The sequence below is a fragment of the Haliotis cracherodii genome, unplaced genomic scaffold, assembly GCF_022045235.1.
Source record: "Haliotis cracherodii isolate W230 unplaced genomic scaffold, xgHalCrac1.p SCAF_13, whole genome shotgun sequence".
Lineage (NCBI taxonomy): Eukaryota > Metazoa > Mollusca > Gastropoda > Lepetellida > Haliotidae > Haliotis > Haliotis cracherodii.
This window is the reverse complement of record NW_027266268.1, coordinates 35,015,519-35,032,444: the sequence shown is the minus strand read 5'-3', so window position 1 is coordinate 35,032,444 and position 16,926 is coordinate 35,015,519. Positions and strand designations below refer to the sequence as shown.

General features: G+C 41.9%; 1 protein-coding gene across 1 annotated transcript; it reads left to right on the top strand.

The window, feature by feature from the left end:
- The first annotated feature begins 1,314 nt into the window (after window positions 1–1,314).
- LOC139458644 (GRB10-interacting GYF protein 2-like) lies at window positions 1,315–1,974 on the top strand. The gene has a single exon (XM_071240062.1). It carries the CDS (start codon window positions 1,315–1,317, stop codon window positions 1,972–1,974), a length of 660 nt encoding a protein of 219 aa, XP_071096163.1.
- The last annotated feature ends 14,952 nt before the right edge of the window (window positions 1,975–16,926 follow it).

Here is a 16,926-nt window from a genome sequence, read left to right as displayed (position 1 = left end):
GCAGGGGAACATGTGATATTTCGGTGCTTTCAACGACATCAGAATTAAACCAACATAAACCTGTAGGTTTGGAGACATCCCGGGTTTAATTTAGACTGCACATGCATAGCCAATAAATCATAGAATCACGCATAAATATAGTTTATAGGTTGGAAAAGCCATTACTCATTATCAAATATTTTCTTATTTTTTCTTACATACATGTATGAAAAGTCATTATAAACTTGCATGGCGGCTTTGCTTTGAATTACAATAGCTACTGGGCTTACCCGACTGCACATATATCACGATGGTCTTCCAGACACCTTTGACGGCCTTGGCGTATATTTCCTTGTCACAGCCCGCGGTGCAGGCAATGATAGTAAACACAAATGACCAGGTCCATCATACGGTTTGACGGAATACGCAGGCTGATGGTTACAGTAATAAATAGCAGCGTGCCTATTCCTATGATGTATTTACATCTTAATCCAACCACATCCGCCCCCCAATCACCTCAGAGTTTGAACAAGTTCAGTATAATTATCTATGTGAGAAATCACAATGCGACAATACAAATTAGTTAACAGCAGCTGTGTTGGGATTGCCAGTAGCAGAAGGTCATGCACTGGTCAGCTGCGTCCGATAAAAGTCATGGCCAGTGCGGGTCAGCTGCCCAACAGCTTAGATTGACCGCGCAGGGCATGAAACACGGCAGTCGGACTTTGTTTTGGCTCAGATGGTGAGGTGAAAGGGGTTTTACGTCGCTTCCAAGATTATTGCACTTATATTGCGACGTGCATGTACGTGTGTGTGTTTGTGTGGCTGCTTGTACTAGTCTGGACTGATGCCGATTTATAGTGCTAGCTCACTGAGATACCATGCAGTTTAACATGAATACCCCACTCAGACACAGTATACTGACTCCGAGCCGACCAGTACTTGTTTTAGCCCCTTAATGCCGAGCACCAGACAGGGTAACAACAAGTACCATCTTTTAACGTCTTTTGGTATGACGCGGTCGGGGATCGAACCCCGGATCATCCGGTCTCCGGGCGGACGCTCTACCACTAGACCACGGAGGCGATCGGCTTAGATGGCACTCCACAGGTCAATCTTACATATATAGTAACCATTGGGTGGATCTCCCATCACAAATGTAAATGTAAGGGGTTACAAATTTTCCTATCGCATACAATTTGTTTGAACAGTGTTTCAACATTTTAGGCCACTGTAAAACTTGTTTTATGGTAGACATGTGGAAGACATTTCCAAATTTGAGACATCAGTGACAAAAAGGATATTCGGTGCAATACCATATGTGAGCATATACGGATGAAACGTGAGCACATACGGATGAAACGTGAGCACATACGGATGAAATGTAAGCATATACGGGTGAAATGTAAGCACATACGGATGAAATGTGAGTACATACGGAAGAAACGTGAGCACATACGGAAGAAACGTGAGCACATACGGATGAAACGTGAGCACATACGGAAGAAACGTGAGCACATACGACTGAAACGTGAGCACATACGGATGAAACGTGAGCACATACGGATGAAACGTGAGCACATACGGAAGAAACGTGAGCACATACGAATGAAACGTGAGCACATACGGATGAAACGTGGGCACATACGGAAGAAACGTGAGCACATACGGATGAAATGTGAGCACATACCGATGAAACGTGAGCACATACGGAAGAAACGTGAGCACATACGGATGAAATGTGAGCACATACGGATGAAATGTGAGCACATACGGATGAAATGTGAACACATACGATTGAAATGTGAGCACATACGGATGAAATGTGAACACATACGGAAGAAACGTGAGCACATACGGATGAAACGTGAGCACATACGGATGAAATGTAAGCACATACGGATGAAATGTAAGCACATACGGATGAAATGTGAGTACATACGGATGAAATGTGAGCACATACGGATGAAATGTGAACGCATACGGAAGAAATAATGATCTTCTTGCGTTCCGCCATTCATTTATATGAAAACCAACCAGTGAGTGTAATTGGGAATATACGGCTTTGAAGCACTTATTATGACTGAACAATGATGATATCATTATAAGTAAACGAAAATTCTAGCAACTTCTCTAAATGCCTGCTTTGACTTTTCCATGGGATCGCGTGGCCTAGATATATTTAAGTATATGCGTGTCGGGAGATGAACGTTGGACATCGACTTGGTCGGATGGCCTGACCCATGACTTGGAGAGGTCGCCTGGTCAGTGCCGTCCTATCTTGTAGTGGACAAATGGAGTCATGCAATATGTGTGTGCGGACCTACAGCTGGTCTGGGGGGCGACAGCTGGTCGTTGTAATATATCAGTAGGACTACAGCGGATGGTACAAAGTAAGACCCTTCCGAACCATGACGGAGCTTGCCGAGTTGGTCGCCCATGCCCTATCTCGTCCTTTTTTAGCATATGTGGATAACAGGTCCCTTCGAAAGTTAATATTCGTGCAACAGCGCATGACGTAGGTAAACATGTACAGGGACGTGGGTTGTCAAATCTTTTCAATGACACATTGTTCTTTATCTAATGTTTGGAGCTGATCCTATTGACTTATACACCAAGCGTACCGAAACGTCGTTTTGAAAGAAAGAACACCTTCACAATGTTACTATTGTCCAGAGTTCAATTATCCGACCTGAACTGATGCGAACTGCTTGGCAACTTGTATTGCCGGTCATACCAAAAGGCCGCAAAAAGGGCAGGCAAGTCTTGCTCTACCGATTCCCATTCATCAGCTCACAAGAACCAGCATGGGGCACTGGGACCCTTCTGACCTGTATTATCCACAGGGAGGTACCTTATTGTACACGTCTTTTTCTGATAAAATTGGTTGGTTGGTTGGTTTGTTGTTTAACGCCACACTCAGCAATATTCCAGCTATATAACGGCGGTCTGTAAATAATCGAGTGATTAATATCATGAGCATCGATTCACGCAATTGGGATCGATGACATGAAATGATTTGTCTTTGTAATTTGCATGTTGTACCTTGAAAATTGTTATAACTGAAATCGTCCGAATTAACGAACCCTGGCTACGGTGAAATATCGTCCAAGTAATGGGGTGTCTGGACGAAGGGTCCGGACTAACGAATCCTGGCTACAGAATAATACCGTCCCAACAGATGGGTTGCCCCTCCAACAGTTAAACACCCTTCTATTGTGGCCATCAGCTATTTGGTAGATATTATTACACTCATTCTCATTAGAGTTTCGTAGAAATGGTATCTGACGAGAATGAGTGGTGCATTTTATTAATTACCCACGTTAAATATATATTAAAGTGTAAATACATAAAAAGTTTCGTTCGTTGACAGACCAAACTGAAACCGGTTGGAAACACTGGCTGCGCATGAATATTGATATATGCCCAAATATGGGCATTGTTGACATTTCTATGCATACGCATTAACAACACGCGCCTGCAGTTGTGTTTGCAAACATAACAGCACCGACGCTCAAGATCCTTTTGGGAGAATTTCTTCAACTTATGGTAATTCCAGCGCCATGTTGTTAGTACGCAGGGCACCTTTAAGAAAAATTTAAAAGTCACATTAGCGCCGCAATTTGAATATCGGACCAACAGTCGGTCACTCACACAGCCGGTGTCCAGTCTGTGCAATCAAAATGGTTCGGTTTCCTGGATCTATCAGCTGAACTTATATCATGTCCGTACCATTTTGGAAGAGGGAAATCAGACTGTTCGCCAAAGACATGCACGTTAACTGTACCACCCTTTACTGAAGACGTGAAAATCAACAAACTCAAGTCTGCTTGCATGTCAGTGACAACTTGGAACAATCGAAGGGCAAGGTCACCACCGGAATAAGAAAAGACAACCATGATCTACTCACAGCGTTTACGCCAGGGATAGGGAATATATGTTATTATTCACATTTGGGATATTTTGGGCCACTTAATCAATAGCAAACTTCTACATAGTTTTCGAATGATTTGTATCGGAAATGTTCACTTTGAGTGATCTGGTCGCGCAGCCGTGAACAAACAACTCCCGAAATATTGCCACAAATTACGCTTCGAAGGGGACACTGATGGCACAACCGGAGCATCCAAACTAGGTCTAGATATCTGTCCAGATAGCTTAAACTGACTTCATTTCACTACGCTTATCGTTTCGCATTGAAAGTTGCGAAAGTGGTCGGGTGTGTCACGCTCTTGGGGACCCTCGATCTATTGATCGGTAGTCGTATAGATCTACATTGTAAACGGATATAGCTCGATTACATAATGTCCGTAGAAGGTCTATGCATAACTTATATAGAGTGCAAACAGAATTTGATGCGAGTGACTATCTTGTTTGGTTTAATAAAGTGTTTGTAAATATCTCTCGCTCTCATGAGATTGCTTCAATTCTGCCTTGTAGTTGCAAAATGAATGACGTCTCGCGATTTTTAATGAATGAAAAAAGTAGTCCCGGTGTGACAGAGGTCACGGTTATCCAATCAAAACGAATAAAACAATGTCAACCATGTAGGACAGACGTGTGACGTACGGATTTAGTATCTTACCACCTGTATCTTCACCACGTGGGTAATAATGTGGATATACACAATATAGTAACCTTAACCTATAAAACCCATGTGTTGTCAGGAATACGTATAGGACATGAAATATATCGTGATAGATAGCACCAGATGGTCACATGTAAGTGTGTTTGCGCATTTCAAAATGACCGGATAAACTAGCGGTTTGTTTGTTGTTTAACGCCGCACTCAGCAATATTCCAGCTATAATTATGTTAATAATCGAGTCTGGACCGGACAGTCCAGTGATTGACATCATAAACATCGATCCACGCAATTGGGATCGATGACGTGCATAAACCAAGCCAGTGATCCTGACCACCCGATACCGTTAGTCGCCTCTTACGACAAGCATAGTAGCCTTTTACGGCAAACATGGGTTAGTGAAGACCTACTCTACCACGGATCTTCACGGGTCCCTGGTGATTGATACCATGAGCTATGTCACACACTGTTATGGTACGATAACAAGCAGTTAACCGAGTAACCGAACCAGTTTAGTCGCTCCTTTCGTCAAACAGGTTGCTGGGGACCTGTTCTTTCTCTGTGCTACAAACGCTAGGCCCCAGTGAGAATCAGGGTTAAAATTGATCGATCTTCTATAACACGGTCGTCGTAAGAGGCGACTAACGGAATCGGGTGGCCATTCCCCTTCCGTCATATGGCTGGGATATAGCTGAGTGTGGCTTTAAATGACGAAGAAAGAAGCTAACAAACGTACAAAATATGCTCATCGTGAGGATACACATATTCGCACACACGCACACACACAAATACACATACACAGACAGAGAGAGACAGAGAGAGACTCATTCGCCCTCTCTCTCACACACACGTGAAATATTACAGCAGTACTGAACAAAAATACTGTACCCTCAAGCTGGAAGAGTCATCTGTCAGGTTGACCTTGTGTTGCGACCGGCCTGATTCGGATCACCAGGAACTGACTATGTATATAGAGAGAGGGACATCATGGAGGCGAGATAAACATCGGGTCAGTGAACATACCATTCACATTGGCTGTTGAGCTAGGGTATCCATCCATGTACAACAATGCGACAAATATATTCACACATGAAAACGTATTCACAGTCTGTAATAGGACTGGTACCGTATAATACGGCAACAGTCTTACTGTAAAACTCGTTTCATACATGCAGACTGCAGTGGGGTCGACAGAAACCAGTCTATAAATACACGCCTTGTACATACACATAGTGTCAGCAGCTCCAACCTCGCCCATTACTTGGTACGTGCATTAACGCGTTAACCAGCCATCCATAGCGTGGATACCGAGGGAGGGGTGTGAGGGTTGCGGGGGTGTGGGGCTGCAGGGGTCTGTCGGGTGCAGGAGCGCACATCCCCACCCCTGTTTATATTTGAAGCAGATTAATAAATTAGAAAGTTGTGGACACTGACTGAGACTCATTTGGTGACATACTTTCAACACAATTACAAGATCGCAGCGGTGTCATGTCTATAAGAGCAAACAGCTGTGTCATGTCTATTCAGCAAAAAACAAACATAAGCATGATATCAGCGAGAATATCTTATTTTTTCACCGTGATGAAACAGAAGTTGATCATTCTGAAACGTTTCCACATACAGGCTCGTGTTATCAATACGATGACCCAATCTGCAAAAAACTTGGTATCATGATCTGATAATTTATTCAAAACAGCACCAAAGCCACAGGAAAACCATCTTACGCCCAACACCAAGAACCATTAGGAGCAGTGTACCACATTCAGTGTAACTATGGACATATTAATATCACCGAAACATCAATTTAAGGCCCCTCTAATTAGCCCCGAATTAGGTGAGGTGAAATGGGGTTTAACGTCGCGTCCAAGATTATTGCACTTATATAGCGACGCGCATGTACGTGTGTTTGTTTGTGTGGCTGCTTGTACTAGTCCGGACTGATGCCGATTTATAGTGCTAGCTCACTGAGATACCATGCCGCAGTTTAACATGAATACCCCGCTCAGACACAGTACATTGACTCCGAGCCGACCAGTCCTTGTTTTAGCCCCTTAATGCCGAGCGCCAGACAGGGTAACTACAAGTACCATCTTTTAACGGCTTTTGGTATGACGCGGTCGGGGATCGAACCCCGGACCTTCCGCTCTCCGGGCGGATAGTCTACCACTAGACCACGGAGGCGGTCTAATCCCAGTTTCCAAACTTGACGTGACGTAAGCACTATCAGACAATATCCGCGACAATCCCAGCCACAGCACCCGGTGAGACAAAATCAAAGCTCTTACAGCCAACTTCAACATACGAATCCATATCATTTGACTCCAACCATCAATCCACCGTTTATATTACATGCTCGCTGCTTACCATACTTCTCTCCTTTATGTTACTGGTTTCACCAGTTAGGACCTTTTACCGTATTTCACCCGCTTTGTGTACATAACTGGCTTCTCCACTCAACTGCAGCCAGTCCCCAATGTATTCAACTGTGCAAACGCTCCTTCATATTCTTCTCATTCACCCTCCGTACTTCATTTACTTGATAACGTTGTTAGAACCTACACCAAACCGTTGCTCCTAATTGCAATACAAAAGTTGTTCTTCCATATATCTTCGCCTTACCTATAATCCGATAAATATGCAAACGACTCTCAAGCTCCAAACATCAATATGCTCCCTCATTGCTCAACACACCATTGATTAAGTTCCTACTATGCTTAGATTGGGGATTCCCAAAGTTTCACTATTGATAATTTGGACGGTTCACTCAAAAGGTGTGTACATTCTAAAGCTACTTTATATAGGAAAAATATAATAAGAATAACATTATTTGCTAAAGAGATTAGTACCCTCGTGTGTTTTTATATCCCCACATCGATGTCATGAATATTTTTTGTTATTTTGATATAATAATAATTATTATTATTTACAGATTAAAATAAAAAATACAGCAAAGAGGGTTTGGGTGATCCTGACACCCCTTGCCCCCTCTACACGCAGCCCAGACAGCAAATGGGACTTTTCCCAGGAAGCGCTGCCTAGTCAAACACACCCAGAACCTTTCGGAGAATGTGGAGACTCCCCAACACTGCAGCCTTCTGCATTAGCCAGATTGTCAGAAGGGCTGTATTCCTGGTAGCAAACCCGGGTAATCTCCCAATGCCAGTCAACAGATTGGGAGGTACCAAACCTAAAGCACCGAAAACAATGGGGACTTGGGATGCAAGTGTAACATTTCGAACGCGAGGTTCGCATATTTGCCACGTTTTTCCTCAATCTTGTCAATCACATAACTCTCAAACGGGACAGAAAATTCAATGATATAAATTATTTCATTGGATTTATCAAAAAGGGCACGATCAGGTTTGTTGGTCTGGATATGTCTGAGGCTGTATACGGGCCTATTCCAAAGGATTTTGTATTTATCATTTTCCATGATGCCCTCTACATATTCAGGGTCGTACCGTGGATGGACCTCTGTGTCAAAACCACAAGCATGGTGAAGACGGTAATTAAATGATCGAGCTACACTATCATGTCGTTTAAGATACTGTGTTTGTGCCAAAGCTGGGCATCCACTGACAATGTGTTGGACAGTCTCATTAAATTCATTACATAATCTACACTTCATATTCACATTTTGATGCAAAATCACACATTGACGGTTTCGAGTAGGAAGTGACTGGTCCTGAGCAGCAAACAGAAAGCCTTCTGTTTCATTTTTCAGGCAAGACGACTTCATCCAAGCGAAGGACTCTGCAGGATTGCTGATCTTCTCAACACACTGCACATAAACTCGACGCAGTGGTCGTTCAGAAAGCCTCTCCTTGAAAAAGAGATAGGGCACTTCACTTGGATTATTAATGCTGATGATGATGATGATTATGATGACACTCACCTTCAACACTATTAATTAGTGTGTCTGTAGATGGCTCCTGGTCATTCTTGGAGCCACTGAGTGTGTACTCGCATAATTAACTCACATTGGATAGTGATAGGTTTCGCTTCATTCTGCTTAAACTGCGGTTTCGTGCCTTCTAGTTTGCATCTGTTGATATCCCATAGGCCGACAACTGCGACATATGTCTACGTTAAAATGAGCGAGAATGAAGCCCTCGTGTGCTTGTCTAGCCGAAGTAGAGTTTATGTATACGTGATGCTTGTATTGAAACATGAGAAGCAAAATGATATTTCATTAAATTTGCGTGCGCAAGCTGAATGACTAATCGGTTAGTTAAGCACAGTGTTGTATTTTTCAACATGTTCCTGAATACGTATACTCTAGCAAACTCCAAATCCAATTCAGTTGTGGATTTATGTGGGTAATTTGCGCAAATACGCAGTCTCTCTTTCGTTCTGGCCCGTGTTTTCATACGTGTAAAGCATCCGTTATCAAGGTCATGTTTGCCTGAAGCCAGACATTGATGATTAATATACAAATATAGGGATTACGGGTCGCACAGAACATGGGCAGCTGCTGAATAACGATAGCATTCTGTTAGATTGGAAATACTGATAAGGTTTTCCAAGCTTAACGCCAGTCAAACAAAACGGTGACAGTTTCATGGTCTACAGGAACTAATAGGAACATCGCTTCGCGACAAACCCGTTGACTTGCACGGACATGTTATAGAAACTGTTATCACGCCGGGATCTACATTTTAAGTGATATATTTTCCAACTAGCGTTAAAATAAGCTCACTCACTTGTTCTCTTATATAACAATATCATGTTTTTGACCACAGAAGGTTTAATGTGTACGGCACACATATTTTAGGAAATTCCTGTACTTTTGAATAGTGAGAATAAACTGATACAGTCGTTGTTGGTTCGTTTGTTTGTTGTTTCACGCCAAACCCAGCCAACTATTCCAGCTACATGGTATACGACAGCGACCTGTAAATACTCGAGTGTGGACCATACAATCGTGAGGTTGATATCACGATGAAACGATACACGCCGTCGGTGTACAAGCACACAACTCTAATCTAATCTTATATATCTAATCTTATATGCTTTTACCGATAATTTTAGTCTCTCATAACTCTGCTTAGAGTGGCTCGTGCTACACCTTCATATTGTTATACCTTGTAAATAGTTTAGTATTTGTAGCAAACGAGGTGAGACTTTAATAAATTATCTGTCTGTCTGTCTGTCTGTCTAATCTGACGACCTACAATATAGGGTGCTAGAGACAATGTCTAACCCGGAATCGCCAACGGTGGGTGTGTCAGATAAAACATGGATATAAGCATTGTGTTTGTTTGTTTGTTTGTTTGTTGTTTCAGCAGAATGGTGCCTGGCCGTCAGGAGGCTTTGTATACCGCTCAGTGCCACATTGTGATGACGTCGCGGTTTCAACGCCGTATACATTGCATGGACAATGTTACACCGTTCATATCTCTACACACAATGGAACCAAATTGTAAAACATTCAACTGGTGTTGAATGTGTCTCTAACAGTTTCTTGGTTGGTTGGTTTGTTGTTTAACGCCTCACACAGCAATATTACAGCTATATGACGGTGGTCTGTAAATAATCGAGTCTGGACCAGACAATCCAGTGAATGATATCATGAGCATCGATCCACGCAATTAGGATCGATGGCATGCATCAACCAAGTCAGCGAGCCTGACCACCCGATCCCGTTCGTCGCCTTTTACGACAAGCATAGTCACCTTTTACGGCAAGCATAGTCGCCTTTTACGGCAAGCATAGTCGCCTTTTACGACAAGCATAGTCACCTTTTACGACAAGCATAGTCACCTTTTACGACAAGCATAGTCACCTTTTACGACAAGCATAGTCACCTTTTACGTTGCTGAAGACCTAATCTACACCGGAATCTTCACGGGACCCAACAATTTCTACATTCAGCAAATCCCAAAGATATATATATATATATATATATATATATATATATATATATATATATATATATATATGCTCAGCCATCGATGGAAGTGCCGGTATTCTAAAATTGCTATTTATGTTACATTGATTTTAATATTATTGAAGCACCAGAAATGTGGAAAGTAAAGTCTAGCAAGCACCCTTGCTTGAAATCTAGATCTCTAATAATTCATATCATTGGAAAGTAGACATCCTAACGATGATATAATTATGACATTTATGTCAAAGTGTGTCGAGAATATTCATTGAGAATTGTCCGCGAGTTTAATTTACCGATAAAAACACGTTGAAATTGTCAGGTTTGTTTTACGTAAAAACAAAATTGACGAAAGTGGTCATTAGTTCATGCGCACAGTTTCAAAGAATATGTTACAATACGAACTTGACGAAATGCCTGTTACGTCCATATATGTTTCAGAGTCAGTGCTTTTTCGTTAGTAACAAAAACAAGTTCTGGGTGATTGACATCGTAAATATTTCAAAGGAAACAATATGAAAGATGGCTAAACAGCTCAAACAATCCTCAAATTGACATCGCTCCAGGTCGGACATCATTATTATTTCTTTATGATTAACAAGAATATACTAACGAACTATCACCCAAGAGTATGTACAAATAGATTTAAAAAAAATTGCTGATACGTTTTCATTGGCAGCACATCTATTCAACAAATCTATACACAACAAAAGTTCCTGCGACATTGAATAATATTTAATGCAAAGTTATGTTTTTTTATTAAATCTGAAACAATTTCGGTTTGCAACAGATAAAAGACTCCTGTAAATGTTCAAGTGGTTTAATTTGCCATACTAACTTAAAAAAATGCGTGATTTCATACAAAACAAACATGAACATGTCAAAATGTCAATTTACAAATCAATAGCGTGCGTGTCCACCTCTGGTTGCGATGCAATCAACACATCTTCGTCTCATGGAAAGGACCAGGCGTCGCACAAAGTCCTGTGGGATATCTGTCCATATCTTCTGGAGCATGTTTCGAAGTTCCTGCAGTGTCTGTGGAACACGTGGTTGACGTCGAAGGCGCCGATCCATCTCATCCCACATGTGCTCGTTTGGTGAGAGATCAGGGGAGCGAGCCGGCCAGGGGATGACATTCACGTTGTTTTGTTGAAGAGACCCCTGAACAAATCGAGCAATATGAGGCCGGGCGTTGTCATGTTGAACGGTATTGCCTAGGCTATGACGATGCATAAACGGTAGAACAACAGGGCCGATGATCTCGTCGCGGTAGCGCTGTCCATTGAAATTTCCCTCTACCACTATCAAACGGGTCCTCTGTCTTGCTGTAATCCCACTGCAAACCATTACGCTGCCGCCCCCGAACCGATCTTCTTCCATGACACAATGATTGACGTAACGTTCACCTCGACGTCGGTACACTCGAATCCGTCCATCGCTGTGGCTGAGGTGAAAACGAGACTCGTCAGTGAATAGAACTTGTCCCCAATGCATGGCCGTCCAGCGTAGACGCTGTCCGCACCACTGTAGACGTGCTTGGAGGTGGTTTCCAGTCAAAATGGAACGTCTGGCGGGTTCTCTGGCGACAACCCCTGCACATGTGAGGCGACGACGTACGGTTTGTGAAGATATTCGTCGAAGGCCAGGGATGCTTCTTGCAGTCACTGTTGCTGGCTGGACTCGATTTCGGAGGTGTGTTGTTCGAATCCAGTTGTCTTGTCGATTATTGGTAACGCGTGGCCTGCCACTCCGAGGATGGTCTCTGACTGCATTCGTCTGTTGCCAACGTTGCCATAAACACCAAACGGTGTTTCTGTGGACGTTAAATTGTTTTGCAACATCACGTTGACTTGATCCTGCTTCAAGCATACCAATGGCTCGCAGACGCTCATTTTGGGACAGGCGTGGCATTTCGTAATGTTGAATAATTGCGTTTTACTGATTGGCTATTGTCAGCACGATGCTAAACAATGCATATGGAATCCGGTTAACGCACATGTTTTCGAACCCTTTCCTGGATAGTGAAATGCATGGGGTTTGCATAAGAGTCAACTTTTGCATGGAATGCATGCTTTTCTGTAGCAGTTGCGTTTTTGTGATTTGATTCTATACATGTACTACGATATTGAAAACCAAACGTTACTTGTTTGAAGTACACTAAAATATTGGTGTCACAGGAACCTTTGTTGTTGAGTATATTTTCGACCACTCGTAACTCAGGCGCCATATCAAACAAGCATGGATTCATTGTGCAATGGAGCAGACCGCTTATCAATACTTCGTGTCTTATGACGATTTGCTAATGGTTTAAACCTAATTTATAAAAAAGCTTGAAACGTGATATAATTGGGCAATTGGGACAAGTGATACTTGTACAAATATTTGCACACACACACACAAAAGAAAAGAAAAAAAGTTAACTACGGCCTTATGCATGACTGATGGCCATGCCTCTGGTGACACCTGCTGCAGTTCATCGAACCGTGGATGAATTTGTAATGGAGACATATTACATTCGTATTATGTCACCATGACATGTGAACAACGAATGTGTTGAGGTGTTGTATGCATGTATACACCAGTTCGGGCAGGCTTTCAACAGACACATTATTGCAGCCAGTATTGGTTTGGCTACCGAACATAACCTGTTCAATGAAAGAGAGAGCTGCAGAATATTTAACTCACACACATTTGACGTATGCGGGTATTCAATATTCAATATTCCAGCTATATGACGGTGGTCTGTAAATAATCGAGTCTGGACCAGACAATTCAGTGATTGCTGTCATGATCATCGATCCACGCAATTGGGATCGATGACATGCATCAACCAAGTCCCACCCGATACCGTTACTCGCCTCTTACAACAAGCATGGGTTGCTGAATATTCCACCCCGGATCTGTACGGGTCCCACTCAGCAAGGAATGGGTACCCGACAAGTGAGGGGAAATGAACCAGCCCCCCCCCCCCCCCCCCCCCCCCCCTCTCCCCTCCAGCGCCCGTAGGCACCTTGTGTAGTTCACTAGGGAGCTGAGAATGATAACTGGAAAACATACGGATCCACTTGTCAGGGAACAAATAGACCGCATTTCAGCAGATACTAGTATATAAAAATGTACACTACTGTATATCAATAACATTGTGGGGAGTGAACATGTACCTTAAAACCAGATGGCCTCAACATCTGCTTGTTCCCGTAACACAGTATGAAGAACGCATTCTCCATCCTTTGCCTTTTTACTCCGGCCTCTTCACCACATGTCTGGTACTGACTTCAAACCTACCTCTCGTTGTTATGAACATAAAACAGGAGAACAATGACATCTCACGCAAAGTACGAACGAACTGATCGTAAAAGGAAGCTACAATTATTTCGATCAGCCAAGTGCAAAGTATTTATGTAAACACTATTATTATCTTATTTTGACGACATAGCAACTCATTAAAATCAGAGTACAAGTTAGCGAGTCGTTAAAACGAAGTCTCTTTAAAAGAGACGATAAGTCACGTTGATAAGACACCAAAGGACCAACCATGATAAAGACCGCCTCTGTTATTACTTGCATCTTTCCTAAGAAACATCATGAACAGTACTATTCCCATTATACGTCTTTATTAAGGTTTTAACTGCCTTTATACTACAAAGGGTTCAATTAATGTTCAAATATAACAATTTTAGATAACGATTTCCAGCTATATGACGGCGGTCTGTTATTAATCGAGTCTGGACCAGACCATCCAGTAATTTGATGTTTAGGTGATGTGGGAATATATTCATGGATGGTTAGGTGAAGTGGGAATATATACATGAATGGTTAGGTGATGTGGGAATATATACATGGATGGTTAGGGGATGTGGGAATATATACATGAATGGTTAGGTGAAGTGGGAATATATACATGGATGGTTAGGTGAAGTGGGAATATATACATGAATGGTTAGGTGATGTGGGAATATATACATGGATGGTTAGGTGATGTGGGAATATATTCATGGATGGTTAGGTGATGTGGGAATATATACATGGATGGTTAGGTGATGTGGGAATATATACATGGATGGTTAGGTGAAGTGGGAATATATACATGGATGGTTAGGGGATGTGGGAATATATACATGGATGGTTAGGTGATGTGGGAATATATTCATGGATGGTTAGGTGAAGTGGGAATATATACATGGATGGTTAGGTGATGTGGGAATATATTCATGGATGGTTAGGTGAAGTGGGAATATATACATGAATGGTTAGGTGAAGTGGGAATATATACATGAATGGTTAGGGGATGTGGGAATATATACATGGATTGTTAGGGGATGTGGGAATATATTCATTGATGGTTAGGTGATGTGTGAATATATACTTCTTTAAAACTGTAAAATGCGACGCTTCGGTGTAGATCCAAGTTGTCAGTCTTGCTTGACAACGGTATAAGGATCTATACCGAAACGTCGCTTTTTACAGTATTAAAGAAGTTGTTATCCATAAAATTGTGTCCACCTTGTCATCCGTCAACTTCTAAGTAATGTCTATCAATCAATTTGGTGACATCTATGCAATGGAAGTGCCAGACCAACTGGTGACCAACTCGGAAGGAGAATTCTGTGAAATCCAGGTTACCTATATATTGTTTGTATTTAGCAGTACGTTCATCATGCTTGTTCCATGAGTTCCATGGCTGTCAACGTAAAACAATTGTTATCCGTATTCTGAACGTTAAAGATAGCATATCTATCTCTTAGATTCATAGGAATGTGGGTTAAACTAGACCCTCTATGCCGTTTGTGACAATGTGTTCAATCAAACTGTATAATTCCGTACGTTTCGATGTGTTTTAAATATATATAATACATGGGCAAATATATTTGATCCATTACGCAACGAGTTGACAATTGTTTCAGGTATGCTCGTTTGCACTAAGACGGGGCCATGCGAGGGGCACGAGTCGCTATTCGACTTGTCCCGTAATAACACGAGTTTGTCACGAGTTTGTCACGAATGATGCGAGTCATTTCCAATTAGAGCACCCTCGGAAACACGTAGCCTGTGTGTCGTGTCCCTATTCTTAGATGCATAGCGAAGATTCGAGGGCCAGGTTTAGTATCTAGAATGGAGCTCATTTCCATGACTAACACGTCTCAGGTAAACTTTAGGAAACCTCCATGTGAGACTTCAAACACCCCCATGAATTTCATATTGTTGGACAGTTAGTCAACTGTCGATCCCACAGCTCATGATTTTAATAAGTAACTATAGCACATGGTATCTGTAAGGAAATTTTACTCTGTATTACATAATTACGACAAACGTAAAAAAACGAGTTGAAAATTAAGATAAGATAAATAAATATCTAAAAAATAAATACAAATGAACAATAATAATAATAAAATATTATAAAATAAGCAAAAGAATAAAAGAAACTACTTTGAGGATTTGAACCTATACTGTACTGTACTGTACTATTCTATACAATACTATGCTATACCTGTACACCATGGCGTTACAGGAGTTACGTCCCTTCCTTCTTAACAGTGATGAGCACAAACAAGCGATTCGTGAGACCTCCGTTGTACACACAGATCCTGTGTATTCGTGAGACCTCCGTTGGACAAACAGAGCCTGTGTATTGTGTCTCTCTTCATACCTTGTGTATTGTCAACTGTTGTTGACCTCCATATGAGACTTTAGACACCGTTACGAATCTCATGAAGTTGGACATTTGGTCAACAGTCGGTCCCACAGATGATGCCATTTATGAGTAACTGGCTTACAGGATGTAATAAAAATTAAAAGTAACGAGAACCTACATTTTTTTATTTATGGACATTTATATAAAGATAACTAACGATAAAATTTCAACTGACTGATTGAAGTATTAAATTAAATAAACTTCTATAATTAAATAAAAACACAATTAACATACATATACTGAACCGCAAAAGAAACGTCACCATGGATAGCTATATGAGAAACCTTATTTGTCCAAACACTGTAAACATACTTGGAGACATATTAAAAAGATGATATTTGGCAAATCTGATCATCAAAGTTGAAATTAAAGTGTCAAGTGTCAAATGTGAAACACAACACTAGTCTCTGAGACAATGGCACTCTGACAAACGCCTGACGCAGTTCAACTGCAGTTGTCGGCCTTGGTCGGACGTCTTTGAATCTCGTCCCATAGGGGCTCAATAGGATTAAAGGGACTGAGGGCAGGCCACTGCATGGTTCTGATGCCAATCTGTTGGAAGAAGTCTCTTGTTGCTCTCGCAGTGTGGGCACAGGCGTTATCATGCTGAAACTCGTGGCTGCGGCGACGTGCCTAATGAGGTATGGCGTGTGGTCTCAAGACTTGATCAATATACCGAGCTGCTGTGACATCATTGCCTCTCCCAGGACCGACGTTTTGGAAGACCACAGGGCCGACCCTCTGTGCAAGACAAATTCAATCCCACACCATGATGCTCGG